Source organism: Ptychodera flava, chromosome 21, assembly GCF_041260155.1.
Source record: "Ptychodera flava strain L36383 chromosome 21, AS_Pfla_20210202, whole genome shotgun sequence".
Lineage (NCBI taxonomy): Eukaryota > Metazoa > Hemichordata > Enteropneusta > Ptychoderidae > Ptychodera > Ptychodera flava.
Window position 1 is genome coordinate 37,194,883 of NC_091948.1, and position 19,008 is coordinate 37,213,890.

The 19,008-nt window shown below is 37.0% G+C and overlaps 1 protein-coding gene and 1 long non-coding RNA gene across 3 annotated transcripts; one reads left to right on the plus strand and one right to left on the minus strand.

Annotated features, from left to right (window-relative positions):
• Positions 1-2,272: 2,272 nt before the first annotated feature.
• LOC139120974 (uncharacterized) lies at positions 2,273-5,553 on the plus strand. The gene is made up of 4 exons (XM_070685561.1): positions 2,273-2,390; positions 3,230-3,387; positions 3,634-4,634; positions 5,421-5,553. Exons 1-4 carry the CDS (start codon positions 2,273-2,275, stop codon positions 5,551-5,553), a joined length of 1,410 nt encoding a protein of 469 aa, XP_070541662.1.
• Positions 5,554-8,806: 3,253 nt separating this feature from the next.
• Positions 8,807-18,185, minus strand: LOC139121010 (uncharacterized). Of its 2 annotated transcripts, none has more exons than XR_011549197.1 (3): positions 17,999-18,185; positions 11,624-11,743; positions 8,807-8,861 (listed from the first exon to the last, which is right to left on the minus strand). It is a non-coding gene; the product is annotated as an uncharacterized lncRNA (long non-coding RNA). The 2 variants fall into 2 exon arrangements; XR_011549196.1 differs by having other exon boundaries at positions 11,624-11,737; positions 17,999-18,184.
• Between the last annotated feature and the right edge of the window lie 823 nt (positions 18,186-19,008).

Below are 19,008 nucleotides of genomic sequence, written 5' to 3' on the forward strand. Positions count from 1 at the left end.
TTATGTGCAGGCATATTGCCATAGGATGGTATGCACAATATCCACCATTATTGATTAAAATGTATTACCGGTATTCTCATGATATACTAGTATTCTTTCATTTTACTCATACTCACATGTTACACTTCACACATCAACAATTTAAGTTCATACAACTGTTATGCAATTAAAAAAATAATGTCTTTTTTATTCACTGAACAATACTGTTCCAATGAAATATTTACAATAACTGACACGTGTTAAACAAAAGCGGTGGTTTCTGAAAAAAATTCACAAACAATAATAAAACCAGACTTTTTGAAACCAATATTTCAAGTCATTCATTGAACGTCTGCACAATTGTAGCAGCGATTTAAAAAAAAAAGACTTGGCAAAAGACAATGGTAAAAATCTTGCCAAAAATATAATTATGCAAACTTCACCACAATACGAAACAGTCTTACTGAGCTGTACCCTAAAAACCTCCACACCAACTTTCAAATCAATTGGAGTTGTGGTCTCAGAGAAGATTTCTTGACCAAGAATAGAAAAAATTGCCCAAAAATACAATTATACAAATAATCACTGTTTTTGACTCGTCGGTGTAATAACAGCCTGTATCTAGTCAATACCATACTCGTCTGAGTATAAGCCCCCCCCTACTGATTTCAGAGGATTTTAGAAAATGCATTACATCCGTGTATAAGCCCCTACCCTAGTGTAACTCAAATACAGAAAGGTTAGGAGAGTATGTTTGGTCAGTTAACTTGGTAAAATTACTTTAAGATAATAAAGAAACTATTAAAAGATGTTAAAACAATGGGAAACTGGAGTTCCCTTGACAGCATCGTAAGAAAAATTACACGTTTTCCCAGTACTATCTTGATTCTTTGACCCTGCTCACCCCCATCGCCTAAATAGAATAGTCTCACTCACGTCCGCCATTGTTTATTTTCATTCAGGGCCATGATGTTTTTATGCTCAAAACATGCAGTTTCTATTGTTTGAAGCAATTATCCTTTCATTTGTGACTTTTCCTGGTGACTATTACAATTTTCACTGCTATGTTGTTGTTTTCACAAGATATAGACAGTTTCATACTGGAATATTGAGTTGCCTTTCCGTGTAGGCAATGCATGCCTGTTCACATTACTGTTGATCAGCAGCAGCATACATGACGTCTTTGTTTCAAGTTTGGGGTTTTTTCGACACTGAAATTTCACCAAAATGTCACTTCTCTATTCAGAGATTGTACAATCAATTTCTATGGATGTGTAAGTAGATTTTGAAAGCGATAGAAAGATCGAGTGGTGTTGAAAAAAATCGTGCATAAAATTAGCATAAATTAAGCGTCCATGGCAGATAACATAGGGTTGCTCGAGTATAAGCCCCTCCCCTAGTTTTACTGCTGTTTAGTGTTGCCGAACCGGGGGGCTTATAATCGGACGAGTACGGTAAAATTCAAAAGTTGAGTGGTCTTTGTTCAAAACAAAAAATGCATCATTGAGCTTTTAGCAGAATCAAGAAAATGCAAAAACATAATGGGTCACCCCCAGTAGAAATCGCGAATAATTGTAACATTATAGAATTGAAAAAACAAAGGATAAACGCAGAGTGTATGACGCGCAATCACACTGTGTGTGCAGAGTGCACAGACTCGATTGCGGTGAGCGAATAGTTTACCTGGCAAAGTTGTCATATTGTCTCTGTAGTTTGGTAAATTCCGTCATGTAAAAGAAATAAATATCAGAAGTAAAGTTATTGACCACCAGTTTATTTGTACTCCAAAATTATGACTTCTTTACAAGTGTAGGAAGACATATCTAATTTGAAACGTACGATGTGAAATTTGCCGCCGATAACACTGCACTGCACCGTGCACCGTATGATGGACCGAGCTCCGTTTTATCACCTGCGCACAGCTGACATGTTAACTTTGACCTCTAGATCGGAAGCGAGGACTCTATTTCAATTTTGATCAAATTTTCATGAAACAAAATACAAATAAGTTGTAACCTTATATTTATGCCTTTTAGCATCGACGCCTTTATTAGTCACGATCTTAGAGAGAGAGAGAGAGAGAGAGAGAGAGAGAGAGAGAGAGAGAGAGAGAGAGAGAGAGAGAGAGAGAGAGAGAGAGAGAGAGAGAGAGAGAGAAGAGAGAGAGAGAGAGAGAGAGAGAGAGAGAGAGAGAGAGAGAGAGCACGATCTGTGAACCTTGACACGTGACTACTGGAAGTCAAAGGGCGCCATTTTCATAATTGCTCAGCTGATCTGCGAATCTATGTAAACAATGGATCACGAAAGCCAAGGAAGTAGTCTTGAACCTAGCGAAGGGTCGAGTCAAGACCCAACATACACCCAAGAATCGCTAACAGAATCTCCCGATCAACTTGGAGCATTCTTGCTTGGTAAATCACAGCGAGCTTATCGCCTCAGTTCCAAATTAATATCAGACATCGACAGTTGTCAGCCTGATGAGACTGCCGAACGTCAACAGAGTTGACGATACTGAAAACAAATCTGAAGGTAAGAATCGTACTATTTTAGTCTGATCATCCGTATAAGTGGCACTTTTAAAGCGAAAATATGGCATTGCCACCGTATTGCATATAATAGGGGTACAGGGATCACTAGTGTTTCAGGTATTCGAAGAATGCATCTTTCAAGTTCAGAGTTTATGAATTTACATGTAGCTAATCATCAAGGATATGTCTTTTTGCAGTCTCACCATTCAAATTCAGTATTATTGATTCAGGTGTTTGTCACAGATAATGCTGACGGTGACATGTCAGTCAGTTGTTCTCAAACGATTCAGTGGTAAAATAATTAGGCCTCTCCTACTAAGCTTGCTGGTTGTAAATGGTATTTTCATTTTATTTGGCAATTTATCTTTCAAGCACAAATATATTGTTTTAACAGCTGTCTTCTTTATATTACGGTAAATCCTTAACATTTTCTTGAGTAACATGTGCAAAGCAATGATTTAGCTCCTGTTTGATAAAAGTTGGTTTCTTTCTCAACAAGAAACAACAAAATTACATAAGCTTATTGCTAGTTATCTGTAAAAGTATTAAATTAACATTGAATTCCTTGTTTATATAAATATTTTCTATATAATGATTGAGAAGTATCATTTCTATTTGTTTATTGAAACAAAAGCGAGTAATGATTTTGTTACCCCATACAAATAAATTACTGTATCTGATGTATGTTGAAAATAAGTACGGTATTTACAACATTTTTACAGGTAGCAGTAGATCAAGAGATATCTGCCCAAGATGTGAACCAATTCTTGTCCAAGCAGCTGTGTCATTCCACACAATAAAACATCAATCTTCAACTCTGATGAAGCGCATGAAGTGTCATCCAGATCCAAAAAAGGTTGACGTCAGACAGTGGAGAAATGTCAGAGATGAGAACACATGGATTAGAGCAAATATGTTTGATCCTGCAGGAACTTGTTGTTTTGTCAACAGTGTATTCTGTCCGCTTTGGAAATTAATTGGCACAGGCTGCAACGTCAGAGAGAAATTAAGAGACAGGAGTTTCTAAATCCCATTGTGACTCTTAGAGAAAGATGTTGAAAAGGAGAACCTTCATGAATGGGTCATAATGCCTTATGATGATGATGACAAATACTTTGACACCTAGTGGTCAACAGTTAATGGGAATAATGAAGTAGATGTGCGCCAATTTGCTTCAAGACATGGTCTTCAGGGTAAATCATCTAATCATAAGAAAAGTGATCTTCAGGAACAGTTCCTAGCATTTGTTGATGCTAACAAAGTGCCAACAGGAAGACACAGTGAGGGCTCTGGTTCTCTTTATTATTTTTTGCCTCAATACACACGCATCTCTATACCAAAGAAGTCAGAAAACAACTATGAAGAAAAAATGACTCAATCATTAGTTGCTGTATTCAATATGCAACAAACTGAACTAGATAGAGCAACTGTAGGCTGCACTACAGCAGAACGCTGGCTCCATGATGAGAGACCAAGACATTCCATTCATCCTCATAAATCAGATTATTGCAATACCTGTAAGGAACTTAGTCAGCAGATCTCAGCTCAGAAAACAGCATTGCAGCGGATGATGGAATCAGGAAACATCACTTCTGATGAAAGGCAACACTCACAACAAGTAATAGACAGTCTAAAATGTCTACTGAAAGAACACAAAGGAAAAGCATCAGCTGCCCAGCAGTTCTATAAAACAACCTGCAACACAGCCTTTGAAGTCCAGGACAGAATTTCACAGTTAGAACTTGAAGTCTCTTTATCGTATGAAGAGGAAATTGAGCTACTGGAGTTAAAGTCCAACTATATTGCCATCTTCAGTTACGACTACATGATGCTCCGGACACTTCCTCACTGGGGTCAATCACCACAACCAGCAGCTGCATATTACAAGATGAAACTTTCTGTTGACATTGCATCCCTGATACAACATAATTCAGGCCAAGCTTCAACTTACATATTTGATGAGCAACTTGGTCCCAAGAACAGTAACCACACCCTTTCATTACTGACCAAACACATTGCAGCATTGGACCTATCATGGACAACCAAAGTTGTCATATTTATGGATAGTGCACCTTCTACTAATAAGAATTCATGGTTAATATGTTGGATGAATGAAATGCTTATCATGTGAGTATACTCAGACTTGCCATACTTACTGTTATTAAATCCCATCAAGTTTCTCAGTGTTATGATGAATGTAATATCCACACATTCACAATCAAATCACAGTCACGGCACAATGGATTTGATTGGATGGATTTTATAAGATTCTATAAGATTATCAAGCACACATACCTGTACACCCAATCACTTTCCCTAATAAGAATGTATGTTTCAAGCTGTAAATGTAAACTGTGCAAAAATATGCTAAGTAAATGTAGCAAGAAAAAGCCCAGTAGTGCACATGATCTATACATGTCACTTGAAGTGGAATGTGACTTGATTTGGCGACTTAAATCATTGCATTGACATGTCTTTCACCTTCACCAAGGCGATGATATGTGCTAGTTGTGGAGTTGGTTAGTTTTTAATAACAGGACAATGCCATACCAATCGGGTTGTTTATTCAGAAGAAAAATGTGCCAAGCTTGGCACTTTGATCACATGATCAGCAGGGACCATTAACCATACTCATTGGAAAATGGTCCCTGCTGATCATGTGATCAAAGTGCCAAGCTTGGTACATTTTTCCTCTGAATAAACAACTCGATGGGTATGGCATTGTCCTGAATAACTGACCAAATGCTAACACGTATGTAAAAGCCAACCTTGGTGAACTTCCCCTTTAAATGTACTGCTGTGCTAATTTGGTATTAATTATTAATTATACAACTGGTGACTTTTAAACATGAGCTTATCAAGCAAGTTCTTTCAGAGGAAACATAGTAATTCCATTTTATTCTATTTTTACAGGCACCAAACCCTGCAGTATATCAGGGTTTGTTTTATGGTTGTTGGCCATACTAAGTCCATGCCGGATTTGGTGTTTGCGTCTATTGCTTCCTCAATGAAAAAAAAAACGATGTATTCACAATGGATGAACTAGCTGATGTTGCATCAATATACAGCCAATCTCAGGTTTGTTATCAATATGCATGTACTAATGCAACAGGTACATAACAACAATGTAATAAAATTGTTGAAAATACAATTCATTACATTGTTTTGTGCATACCAACCAAAATACTCACACTCATACCCATCCAGAATTCGATAATCATAGGTCAAAATCCGTTAATACATGGTCATTTTGTACAAAGACAGGCACAAAACAGCATAGAACAGACAGTAAAGTACCGGTACATCAAACAAAGTCAAATCCGCGAAAGAAAGATATGTGGACCTCTGGCAAAAAAATGCTAAGAAGTGATGTCAGGTGTTTCTAAAATAGTGATGGCACCCACAGTATATCAATCTGCAGGACAAAATAAATTGTGGTCACCAACTAAATGTTACTTATGCCATCAGTGATCATTTGTCAAAGAGAGACATCATACTTATCTATCACATCATGATACGTGCCAAAAAAGCTTGACAGCCAATTGCACACCTTTGAATATGTAATATGATTTGGTTTTATATGTTTGGTGAATTAGGGTTATGAAGGGTTTTATATAATCATATATCTAGGATAGTGGTGAAGTGCTCTCTTAAAAACTACAACAGTAAAATAGATATAACTTCAAGTGCATATTAGGTATTATCATACACATGGGTCTGTATTGCCACTCTGCTATTATTCTTACAGTGAAAATAAGAGCCAATATTTCCAGCTAGTGAAAATATAAATCATATTTTCACTGTGATATACAATTTTTAATACTCCAAAAATTTTTGATGTGGTATTGAAAACAAAAAACATATTTTGAAAGAAGTGTAGGAGCTTTAAATAATGAGATTCCGATGTTATCCCTCAATATGGTGTAGGTTTCTTTATAGATAAATGGTATGACCTTCATGTGGCGTAATATAGCAGTAAGATGACTGTCTAGTGACATCTTGAAAAATTTGAACTTACATTATCTCATCTATCTGAACTGTGTGTAATGAGCGAGGCATGGGTCTCATTCCCAAGGCTTAACCATGTATGATGACCCATGTACTCTCTTAGTAAAAAGGAGCACAAATGAAAAATATCAAAGTGGTCAATGTGTGAGTCTCACTGCTGGAAATATATTTCTGTTCTTCAGGTCACGGTACAAAATGATTTCATGGACTGGAGAAAGTCCCTTGAAGCCAAGTATGGCAGATATGTCTTGCATGGCATAACCAAATATCATGACTTTAGAGCTGAACGTAGACAGAACACAGTGGCTATTTTGGTCAGAGAGAATTTGGATTCTGGTGACTGGAAGGAAGTGACACTCAATGTAAGTATTCATATATACCATGAACACCAGAAACACATCAGTGTATCGTTTATGTTGTTTGTTTCCATTTTGTGTCAATGGAATAGTTGAATAATTCATCTGCAGAAGAATACAAAATTGTAGCATCCTCTGATCTGAACTGGTATGTTCTATCAGCTGTAGTAAATAGTAAATGTACTGTCAAAGGATGACTCACATGAGAGAAACATTGCACATCTATAACATGTCTGCCCCGAAGCTACATGTTTTGAAGCCTCATAATCAATGGATGTTCTTAAACTAGTGGTATGTTAGGACATATAAAACCAAAAAAACTGATATGTGGAGGTTGCATCCAGTTATCCCGTTCCAGTTTGTCTTTTATCCCATATCAGATTGTTGAATGTTTACTGTAGTAATTTCGAAAGTTTGTTTTTCACTTCTTGACAGGTGAAAGACTCTGTGCAAGGTTTGCCTGCAGAGACTATCTGCAACCGTCAACTGACATCAGAGAAACTCAGGCACCTGACAGAGATGTATGACAGATATATACCCCCAGAACGAAGGCTGTCTTTTTTGCCTTTGCCTCATGTCATCTCAAAGTGAACTGTTACAGAATGTGCTGCAATACTGAACCTGGAACGTCACAACTTGGTACACGCTTTACACGAGAAGTGAACAAACAGAGAACTACACGGCTGACATCCAGTCAATAGACACTAAGATTTTGTGTAGAAAACTCACAAAATGTTTAAATTTGCAAAGAACATTGAAAACAGAAACAGTTTGAGGTCATCAGCTGCAACTTTAAGCTATGCTGTAACTTTGACAACCTCCTTTGTTTTAAGTCTTAAGTGCATTTTCTCTGGTTACTTTCTATTCCATGTTTAACTGTCGACTATTCTGCTTTTGAACATTGCCTGGACTTCATTCACTTTTAGTAATTTTTTTCTCAAATATAAAGACATTGTAGGCCTATATTGGATGCTACTGCAGTTTCATGTTCTAGGCAATTGTAATAAGAATAATAAAAAACCACAGTTTATCAGGTAGAAAGAGATGATTTGTGAAATAGTAAAGAAGTCTACTTTCTCATTGCCTTTGAGAAATGTTGTAATTAATGTTAGATACTGATATAATTTTAAAAAAATAAATATTTGTACAGTGGTACAAGTACTTTTATGCTTTATTTTATTGTATGCAAGAAAAGACATGCACCATTTCCATTCTTATCAGGGAGCTTTACCAACCTTGAGAAAAGATGAGACAAAGTCCCAGTAAACATATTTCCACTAGCCTAGGGAGTCTTAAATTCAAAACAAAGTGAGGGGGGAAATCATGTACATAATTATCATGGTGGCTATATTATAGACATATAGAGACAGATCACAGTGATTCATTTGAAACAGGACTGACATAACATTGTTAGATTATAATGTCATGATGGTAACATTAAGCTTAATTCCCAGTAAAGCATACAGTAAACAGTACAGGATACACAGACACTTCAATGCTGTATTTTGAGTGGAACCAGTTGGAATTTGGATCCAAAATTTCTCACACAGTAAGACAGAATGACAAGACATATATTTTTGATGAAAAGTAAAATTTTGATTTTTCATCAAAATTTGTTATTTCTACTGGGGGGTGACCAATATACTTATACATTAAACATTGTCCTGTAATGAGCTGTCAGCGCTGTTGATATTGTCATTTGTCTGTATAACGGCTCATGGCCCACCATCCTCATCCTCACGCTCTGGTCTGATTGAGGCCACGCCCTCAATACAAGGTAGCCTCAATATGCATTTCCTTTGATGCAAGTGTTTTTCCATACTGTACGCAGTTTCACATCTTTCTCTATCCCATGGCAAGTGTCTCTGAATAAAGGCACCACCCTTGCAACTTCTGTCCTGCTCGCTGTCCTCAGAAGAAACACACACAACTATCAATGTGTTCAGCTTCATGCTAGTCCTCGGATAGCCCCGTTTACGTCCTTCAATTTCTGTAAATAACGATACACAGAATAATCATCAGAATCCATTTAGTTTTTTTTTGTTTAAATCTGTGTATTTATAGACCTTTGATAATTCATTTGAAAGTACTTCATTAGACTACAATGGTTAAAAGTTGATATGTATGCAAGAAATTTGATTTCTGAATTTCACTGAAATGTTGCTTCACTATACATTGGAGTCTATGTGAATAATTTTTTTTACAATGCTTAACAAACACATTCTGTGCTTTCTGAGGTGTTTGACAATTGATACAAATGTACTTGATTCAAATAGGGTGTTTGAAAGTTCAGATGTGGACAACAGTCATGATATTGGAATTTCAACTAAACTTATTTCACTTTTCATAGTACTAGTGGTCAACAGGTCACTGTTAAATATTTTCCCTGACTAAACTTGCTATATCTCTAATATGTAAGTAATAGAAATTGTTCATTGCCCTCAGTGAGCTCGATTTACAATAAGACAAGCCTAAGAGTTGCCAAGGCAAGATGTTTATGTGGCAGATAATTACACTTTTGTTCAGATTTACAATTAAATGACTACCGAGAGAGAAATAATGCAGCGAATCATTTTATCTCCAAGAAAAGTTTTTGAACACTTAAACTGCTTTTTTAACAGGACAAATACTTAAGAAAATTAAGTGACCCCGATGGTGTTGGAAAAATACATGACCCCCTTTGCATTTTCAAATTTAAGGTGAACCCCACCCCGTTCAAATTGTGCTGGCTGTAATAACTGAATGCTCCCTTGATGAATAAACTGGTCATCTATGTACTGTTGCACATCAATCTGATAAGTTTATGCCATAATATACAAATATGAAGATAAAAACGTTTTTTTCACTGATTCATTGACTATTTCATTGACTAAATATTCCTGTTTTTGTTAGGAGAGACTAACATCAATGTATCTCCAAGACACATGGTGTATGCATGGTCATGCTTCCACTATTAATTTTGCAAAACATATCATCAATTAATGCTTCAGCAAATGGACCAAGTCTTTTTACGTTGGTCGAGAACTAATACAGTAAAACATATACGTTAGAATATTAAATCTGTCAAATTAGGATGGAATATTGAGGTAGAATATTTTTGTATCATGCAGCTTTGATCTATAGTGCCTTGTAAAATAATCGCAATCATACCAATCCATAATCCAATAACACTAGGTCAAAATTTGTAAGACAATAGTTGTAAACATAGACACAAAACAGCACAGAACAGACAGTAAATAGACGGTACACAAACAAAGCCAAATTCATGAAAGAAAGATATATGGACCTCTGGCCAAAAGACCAAGAAGTGATGTCAGGTGTTTCGAAAATAGTAAGCGCATCCTGCCCCACATGTGGCACCCGCCATATATCAATCTGTAAGTCAGATAGGTAGTGGTCACTAACTAGGCCCCATGTCACCGATGCCATCAGTGATCATTGTCGAAGAGAGATATCGTATTTATCAACCAGCTTGCGATACCTGCCAAAAAAGCGTTTGAATGTAGAGACAAGTCTTGCTCTGGTGTAACCTTGATTTAACAGTTTGAAAGAGAGATGGCCATGTCTCTCTACAAAATCACCATATGAACTGCATGCTCTTGCATATCGAATAAGCTGGGAAATGTATACCCATAAGCAGGTGAGAGTGGAATATTACTGATGAGGTGTGGAAATTTTGGAAACATTTACATATATTGAACTAAAAAGAGGCATGTCACGCTGGGAATCACCCAAATCAAAGATTGAAGTGACTGCGTATGGGTGCCAGCAATAGTATGGATTAAGAGTTAATCTCTCAGTACTTGATCTAGAAGTCATTGCTGATGACATACATGTAGTCCCCGCTGGATTATGGCATTTGAATTATGGTGATTGAATAACAATAACATGCTTGCTAGATTCATTACAGGGGAGAGCAGTGAATTTGTTAAATGTTTGGAAATCACATGCTAGTGATCTGTTGGGGGTCATGTTTGTGTATTTGGGACAGTACAATTATGAAAACATATATATTATGCTACAATTTTTGAAAAAAGCAATGGTTTTCTTGCACACTGTATGTCGTTCCGAAAATAGTTTCGTTCAATTGTAGTCAAAGATAAAATTATGGTTTTTGAGCATGTCATGTAATCTGGAACATGTTATCAGAACAGAGGATTGTTTCATCTTTCATTACACATTTTGCAACATACTCTGCAACCTCAGTTTGTCTTGTGATATTGTTTCAAAGTTTTGTTTCCCAGACAAGGTTCATAAAACACACTTCATGGATTCATTCAATAGTATTTTGGCCAGTGTCAGGAGACAGTATTAAAAAGAACATTTCCTTGGTTTGACTATGCAATTATTGTATGTCATGTACATTTGTGTTTGGAACTCATGTACATGTAAGAGCCCCTGAAGTTGTTTCAACACTATGCTTTTCTATAATAATTTCCAGGGTTTACATATTTCACTGTGATTTCAAAATTTGACATGGGCTAAGCTGCATCACTATCGATTACATCTGTATCTTCAAAAGAAGATTATAAAGGCAGATTTTGTCGCTTATGGCTGTTAGGTGCCCGGCAAATATAACCAAACATCAACGTTCAGCTAAGTAAATTGTCGTACTTGTGTCGTGATGGTTCTGCTTAACTATGTTCATGTACCGGTACTATAATTTACCAACACTGGTAATTGGTTAACTTGCCCTTTGAAGTTTACTACTTTAGACTAAAAACTTATCAGTGCAGACTTTGTAGTACATACCTCTCATATTGTTCCCAGTTGTTGGCATGCCTTTTTGTGTGACTGTCATTCCTTTGGGCACTACACTTTCCCTATTTGTTCAACGCCTAATAAATACATGTACTTCCAGGGGACCTGCAACTTCCAAGAAAATAAAAAAAAGTTAAAAATCCTACCGAGAAAAATCAAATTATTTCAAACACAGATGATGAATCACATTTCAAGCCACAATAATGACGATGAATAACCATATTAATCTGACAGTCCATCGACACATATTTGAATCAGAAATATATCAAGCATTTTCATGGCCTAAAAAGGCTCAACATAATTGGATTCACACTGCACTATGCATTCCTGCAGTATCTCAGAGCTGGTAGACTGTCAGACCATTGATGAAAAATTGACTCTTTTTACATCGATGGTCATATAAATATCCAAAATGTGCATGTTGAAAATAACACCACATTTCATTTTCAGCAGAAATTGAAATAATTTAGAAAGTTAAAAATTAAATGATGCAAAATAAAATGACATATCATGTTTAGGTAAGATTAGAATTAATCTCATGTTAACTTAAAGCCCCACTAGCTGTATCTTCTAGCATTGGTTTTTTTTATTTTACATTCAAACCGAAATAAGTTTGTGGGAATGAACTGATTTTGGTGATGTATACACTTTTTATTAAGTACCCACTGGGACTGTACATGCAACTTTGGCCAAGAAAGAGATTGCAATGTGATTAAATATTTGCCCTAACATTAAATCCCATCACCGTACATACGAGCAAAAACCCTGGATAAAACCCTGAATGCCCGAAGAGAATTGCATGACGTAATTACTCTGCATATTTAGCCATTGCAACGCTGGTTTTAAAATATGGATAAATCTTTTTATAACAAAAAATGGTTATCGAAAAATAATTCAAAGTGCTAATTTTTTAGTAACATTAGAAAAAGAATGGGCGGATGACGAGATAATTCAAAGAACCATTCCCCAAGGGGTGGGGGAGGGAGAGACAAAGCGGACGACCAGAAACGGCTCATCTGTCGACTCTAAATGGAGTGTCCCTCATCTAACAAACAATAGTTGTGCATACACACTTTCATGTTCTCAGGGGCACTAAATTAAACTTCAAACACACTTTCATGTTCTAGGGGCACTAAATGAAATTTAAATTTATCCTTTCAACGTAGAGTCATAAACTACACACTACAATTTTCCTGTTCTCACAACCCCTTTGAACTCTAATCGTGAGTTACCGGTAATTAGAAACTGCAATGGAGGTACATTTTGTAGGAAGGGATCGCAAATCCGAGTAGCCGTTTTCTGCTGTCAATTGTGCAGTCTTGGGAAAATAATTGAGAATGGTCAAAATCTAAAAGCCAACAACCTCTCAACCAGTCATTGGAAAAATGTCGGGAAAAATTCTTGGAAACGGTCTTTGCATACATAAAAACATGCACTGTACTTATAATTTTGAAAACTCATGCCGTGCCAATCTTTACCAGCAACAATTTTTAGAGGAGGTGTTTTCAATTCAGGTTTCGAATCATGCAGAATGCCTTGTCGAAATCTCATGCACGATTATTGGTACATCTGTAACTTTCAGGCAGGCATAATGTCTAAACTGTTATGAGACTCCCTAGATCAGACCTTCTAGTCAATGCACCAAACCCGAAAACTTTACGTCATCATCTGGGCATTTCTCCCGGCATGCTTTGTGGAGGCTGAAAAGGTCTCCATATTGCCTGATTTTGATATTTATTTTCATGGATAACTTCAACAACTCACTGCTGATTAAATTTTTGGTGGATATAAGGTGGTGCAAAGGAAGTTGGGTAGAAAGGAGTGATGTAGAGTCAACAGTGCATTGGAGCTGTATGCATGTGGCATTGCCATGAATGTAAATGATGGGTATGCCCTCAAATTGAAGTCTACAATGTCACAGTCCATAAAACGTTGAACACTGCAAGGAAAGCATCCATGCAGGTCAGTTATGCTCGTTTTGAACAGCATCATTTTCTGATTTTCAAGAGCAAACCCTTTGGTCAGAACAAATGATCATAAATTTCCTAATACATACAAGTTACTGGTATGTTTAACCCTTTCCTGCCAAGTCCATATTTCATCACCAGGTCAAGATGGTTAAAATTAATGAAACACAACATATTTCATATTTTATCATAATACTGTACATTTGAAAGCTGTTGAAAACTGTAAACTTGATTCTTTGGACTAAAGATGCTATAACAGACCAAGCCAAGTGGGTGAAAATATGTCATGTTTTGGCTCAATACTGGTTTTTACTGACTTGGCTGATGGGGAAGGGATACTGTCTGGCAGGAAAAGGGTTTTAATAAAATTCGATATAACGATTACTTTATTTAGGTCACATATTGATAAACTATAGTATTTTCCACAGAAAATTCAAGGGTTTTACATGTATATTGACAATGGCCGCCCCTGATTTTCTTAAATGACCCCCTTGGGACAGGAGTACGGGCCCACATTCATGATTGTCCCCCTGTTTTGACATCCTAGATTGAATGTTCACCCTAGAGGTGAATGTTTTCAACCGTGACATTGTATGTTCTCTCTCCTTGTTAATATTACCAATTTTTGAAAAGGGGCGATAATCAAAATGGCTGTTAAAATTTGAGTTTACTGTATAAATGTTTCTCAAAGGAAGTTTCCTAATGCAGTAAAAGCCAATATCCCTTCAGAGGGTAGAATTCAGAGAAAACCACGACATAATTGGAACATATTCTGAGGTCAACAAATTTCACGAGTTACAGCTAGTGGGGCATTAAACATGCTATGTCATGTTACTTTGCACTATTTATAACCTTATAAATTAATACTATTATGATAGTGATGATGAGTGCGTGAGTGCTTCACGAACTCTACAACGTGTTGAGAGGTCTCAGTCAGAAAAATGTAACAACTTAGCGGCTATTGAACCACTCTTTTTTGGAGTGGAGATTTAGCCGACTGTTCTGTCTCAGGCCTCTCAGCTAGGCGACTGATGCCGTATGTTGTGGGTTCGAATCCGATTGAAAACTATCCGTATTGTGACAGAGGAAATAATTGACAACACGGATATAATGCCTCTATAGTAAAAAGATAAAAAAATATCAAGGGGCTCTTTTCTGTCATTGAGCCAGAGTACATACATAAATTTGAGTGAAAAGAATAAGAAGACTTGTGGGATTGAATTCAAAAATCTACAAACATATTCCACTTATTGCAATTTCAAAAGAAAGGATAGCAACACATCATAATCTTTTGTTAACCTTCATGCACAGCCATTTTGAGTAGAGGTTAAACAAACAATAGAGCGTATCAATCATGTGTTCCTAGAATTATTTTTCATGGGGACTGAACAGAAATTACTGGGGGTAAGGCTTTTTGGTGAAATTACTGGGGTAAGGCTTTTTGGTGGGTCGCTATTTTAAAAAAAAGCATTTTTGAATTGTCATGCATACCTTTGGGGCAGGGTTATCATTTTGCGCAACTATTGCAACTATTTGAAAACAAGATGTGGCCAATACAGTGCTTCACCAAAAAATATCAAATCATGATACATTGGAATCTGTTAGGCAAAATATTGACAGTTTTCCCCTATACAATGTACCAGGTTTGATAATTTATGTGATTTTTGTACCCTTTAAATTTTGAGGTAATATATATCTGTGTACAAGAAATTTGATTTTTGGATTCCATCAAAAATTTTTATTCACTATACATTGTAGTCTGTTGAAACCATGATTTTTCAATACACAACTCGCTATATATCTGTAGGCGCGTGCTCTCAGCTTGAGGGAAAATCCATTTATGATGTTCCACGCCAGAATTTAAATATACTGTTATGATATAATAGCAATAAATCACACCAAGCGACGATGTACCACTTGATTTTGACCATTTCACTTCATATATGCACTCGCTATCGCTCATGCATATATGCCGTGAACTGGTCAAAATCTCGTGGTATACCGTCGCTGGGTGTGCTTTATTGCTTAAATACAACACAAGCTAGACCTGTGCTCTTATCAATGTTTGGCAATTGATATGAATGTACATGATGAGAATAATGGTTAAAGAGCAGATGTGAACAACAAATATGATATTCAACTTTCACTCTACTGATTATTTCTATTTGGTTAAAGGTATTCTTTAAAAGTTCAAAGTCAAATGAGAACTTATATGTCAATAATTAAGATATCATTTACACAGACTGTGACTCACGGGTCATACAAAAATTTGGGAGGGAGAATCATGTTCTTGCTAACACTTTTTGAAGGGCATTATTTTCCATGGATTTAAAAAGGCACTTTTGCTGATCCCTAGAATTGCCTTTGTTCTAGTATGTAAGAGGACTATGGAGGGTTGATAGCCTGTTGTTTTCCATTGAAATTGTAATCTGGTGTGTAAATATTTCTGGTGAGACAATCAGGTGCCAACACAGGCCTTTAAAAACACCAACCAACCCCCCCCCCTCGCCCTTAATTTTTGTCCGGTCCCTTACATGAATCAACAGTCATCCCGGGGTGCAAACCACTAAAAGTCACATTAGCATAAAGTGACCTGGAAATTCGATGTTCATTGAAATTATCAGGAATATGGATGATTTAAAACAAACAAACGTTAGATACTTTGCCAGATCATGGCAAAGTATCTAACGTTTGGCCAGGCATGCCAAGTACTGCCGCCAGGTGTCCGGTTTCAAACCGCTTCAACCCGTGAAAATCACGGGGAACCCGATTAATTGACATGCATTTATGCATGGATTAGCCATGACGTGTTCATTTTCTATGCATATATGCAGAGCGTAAGCTGTCACTCAAGACAGTGATCGTTTACTTTGGTGACAAAAGAAGTCAAGTATCAGTGTCAATCCTTGCGTGAAACAAAAAATCCAAATCTTTCGTATGCAAAAATGTGAAAGAGGCTCCCCACCTTACTATCCAAAATGTTTTTTGTGTCGAGTTTGTGTTTGATTCGTTTCGAAAATGTGTTCCTACATTCTTATCCGATTGTTTGTGTTAATGAAATGTTTGTTTCGCTTCGGATATTTGTAAGGAAGTTTGGATTAGTGTGTACGGTAATGTTTTGTTTGTGTGGGGAAAGCTTATGGCGAGACGCAGCCGGGCCTATGGTGTTACAATGGCCCTTTGATGCTTGCGTTTCGAAACCCGAGTGTGGTTTCTCATCAGTCGCAGTGTAGATTCTTTCCTTAGTTTGTGTTTGTGAAAATTTATTTTAATGCATTTTAGTGGTCTTGCTCTTCGAGTAGCGAGGCAAGTATATTGATGTTTGGGTCTCGTTGTGAGGCCGTTTGGTGGTTCGGTTTGTTTGTTCTATGTTTCTTTACTTTTGTAAATTTTGTTAAGACTAGTGTGTCTTTTAGACTTTTTGCAGCGGTTTGTGAACTTTTAGGCAATAAGTATCACTGCGGGGTACAGATTTTTATGTTTTTTTGGATTAAGATACTTAAAAGTATCATGGTCGATGTGTTTCTTGTCGTACATTTTGTTAAACAGTTCGTGTATTTTGTTTATTGTTTGTTCTGTGTCGTCACTGTCTAGTTGAGTATAATACTGAGTGTTGCGTAATTGCTTTTCGCATTCGTGTACGTAATCTTTTGTGTTGACAATGACGATGTCCCGACCCTTGTCGAAGGGTTTTTATGGTAATCTAAAGCAGTTTTATTCTGCTTGGTTTTGTTGGTGTCGGAATGAATTTTAGGCCTTTGCCTAGTGCTATTATTTCCGTGTTTGCTAGTTTGAGCGATGGAAGGTTCTTGATGAATTTCATGTTGTTGTCGGCTTTTCTTTGGCAGATGGCTGATTATTTCCTCGGCCATTTTGTCTGTTACGGTGTTTTATCATTTTGTTTTTGTTTTTTTTTCAATGTTGTATTTCTTTTTTGTTGTGTTTGCGATTTTTGTTAATTCTTATATAGCATAAACGTTGAACTCGAGAATTCGCTGTCACAGAGAATAATGCAATAAGAACTACAATTTTACCGTCGTTCGGTCGACTGAAGTAGCACTTGGTGTTGATACAACGAGTACAAAATAGCGTCATGGATCTGGAGCCCGCTTTTGTTCATCAGCTAATCGAGGGCCATTTAGCACCTCATCGAAGTTCTCCTCCCTCTAATCCAGGGAAACCGTACTTGATAGTCCTACGTCATCAGCTAACGCCTCATTATACTGATTTTATGCCATATATTTAAATACATAACGAGCCTACGAAACCAGACAATTCCTGGCGGCATGTTTTCTCATGATACAGACATTGCTGAACACGTTCATACATGAAGGAGTAGACGTATCTTATTCTTAGACACAATTGGGCTGGTTTAAAATAAGACAGCAGCTATACATACCTGGTACATAATATTGTACACGAGAGCCGTCCAGCTGATGCAGGACTCAGCAACGATCGAGGGCTTGAAGTGTGTGTCGACCTATCGCTGGTGCGGAAAAGAGGTACTCTCTTCCGTTTTGGCGAGTTTCGTCCTGGTTGAACGGAGAATAAAGCTTGCTGCTTGTCGGACATGTCATAACTGCATGACACGGTCGATGACACACTAGCACTAGATTCAAACGTACCGCATAGTCGTCGTGATGGTCCAGGAATTCAAGGGTAGACTCTTTAGCAGACATTCCTAAACACCGACGGGACATGTCAGTAGAAGCTAAAATATCGACAACTGAAGATTATTGACGGCACGATCACGGGGTAGGAATGGTACGATGTACAGATGTAAGCGACGCGACGCCACGCCAATCGTAACAATGGCGTCTTCTGAGTATGACTCCTTAAGTGCTCAAGTATTCACGAAATGGACTTTGCAAAGAATTTGATTATAACTATCATTTTTTACTCAATCTTGAAGAAAATGTTATTTTTTTGCTCTCGTTAGACAAAAATATTGCTAACTGAACCATATTTTTCGTGTTTCGCCAGATAAAGGTACATCATTGTACACATTGACCCCCTAGCATCAGGCTGCAGTCCAGCCTCTCTGCATGTACACTAAGCAGCTTACGCATTTTTTATCTTCATGAATATTCCGTGTTACGCACACAGACGTGCCCAACCAGTGCACTGAGCCGGATATTTGGCGAGATGTTTTTCAAGATGGTAAAAAATAGCAGCTATTTGGCCTAATTAAAACTTTGGGAAATAATCGTGTGTGAGTCATACGAAGTAGGCCTATATTGCTTGTATTTTGAGGACGGTTTTGAAGAATTCATTCGATTTTTGTTGCATGTGATTCCTATTTAACTACTTCAAATAAACGAAATCTCTTCTATGATCTTGCTTTCGTAGATATGTATGTGCGTGTGTATGTTAGACGGTTGAACTGTGCAAAGTGGCTAGTAGGCCTAT

Excerpts from the sequence above, each read along its gene's own strand:
- LOC139120974 (XM_070685561.1), top strand. The coding sequence starts at position 2,273 with ATGGATCACGAAAGCCAAGGAAGTAGTCTTGAACCTAGCGAAGGGTCG. Across the intron at positions 2,391-3,229 it reads ACTTGGAGCATTCTTGCTTG|GTAGCAGTAGATCAAGAGAT; the intron begins GTAAATCACAGC and ends ACATTTTTACAG. Across the intron at positions 4,635-5,420 it reads ATGAATGAAATGCTTATCAT|GCACCAAACCCTGCAGTATA; the intron begins GTGAGTATACTC and ends CTATTTTTACAG.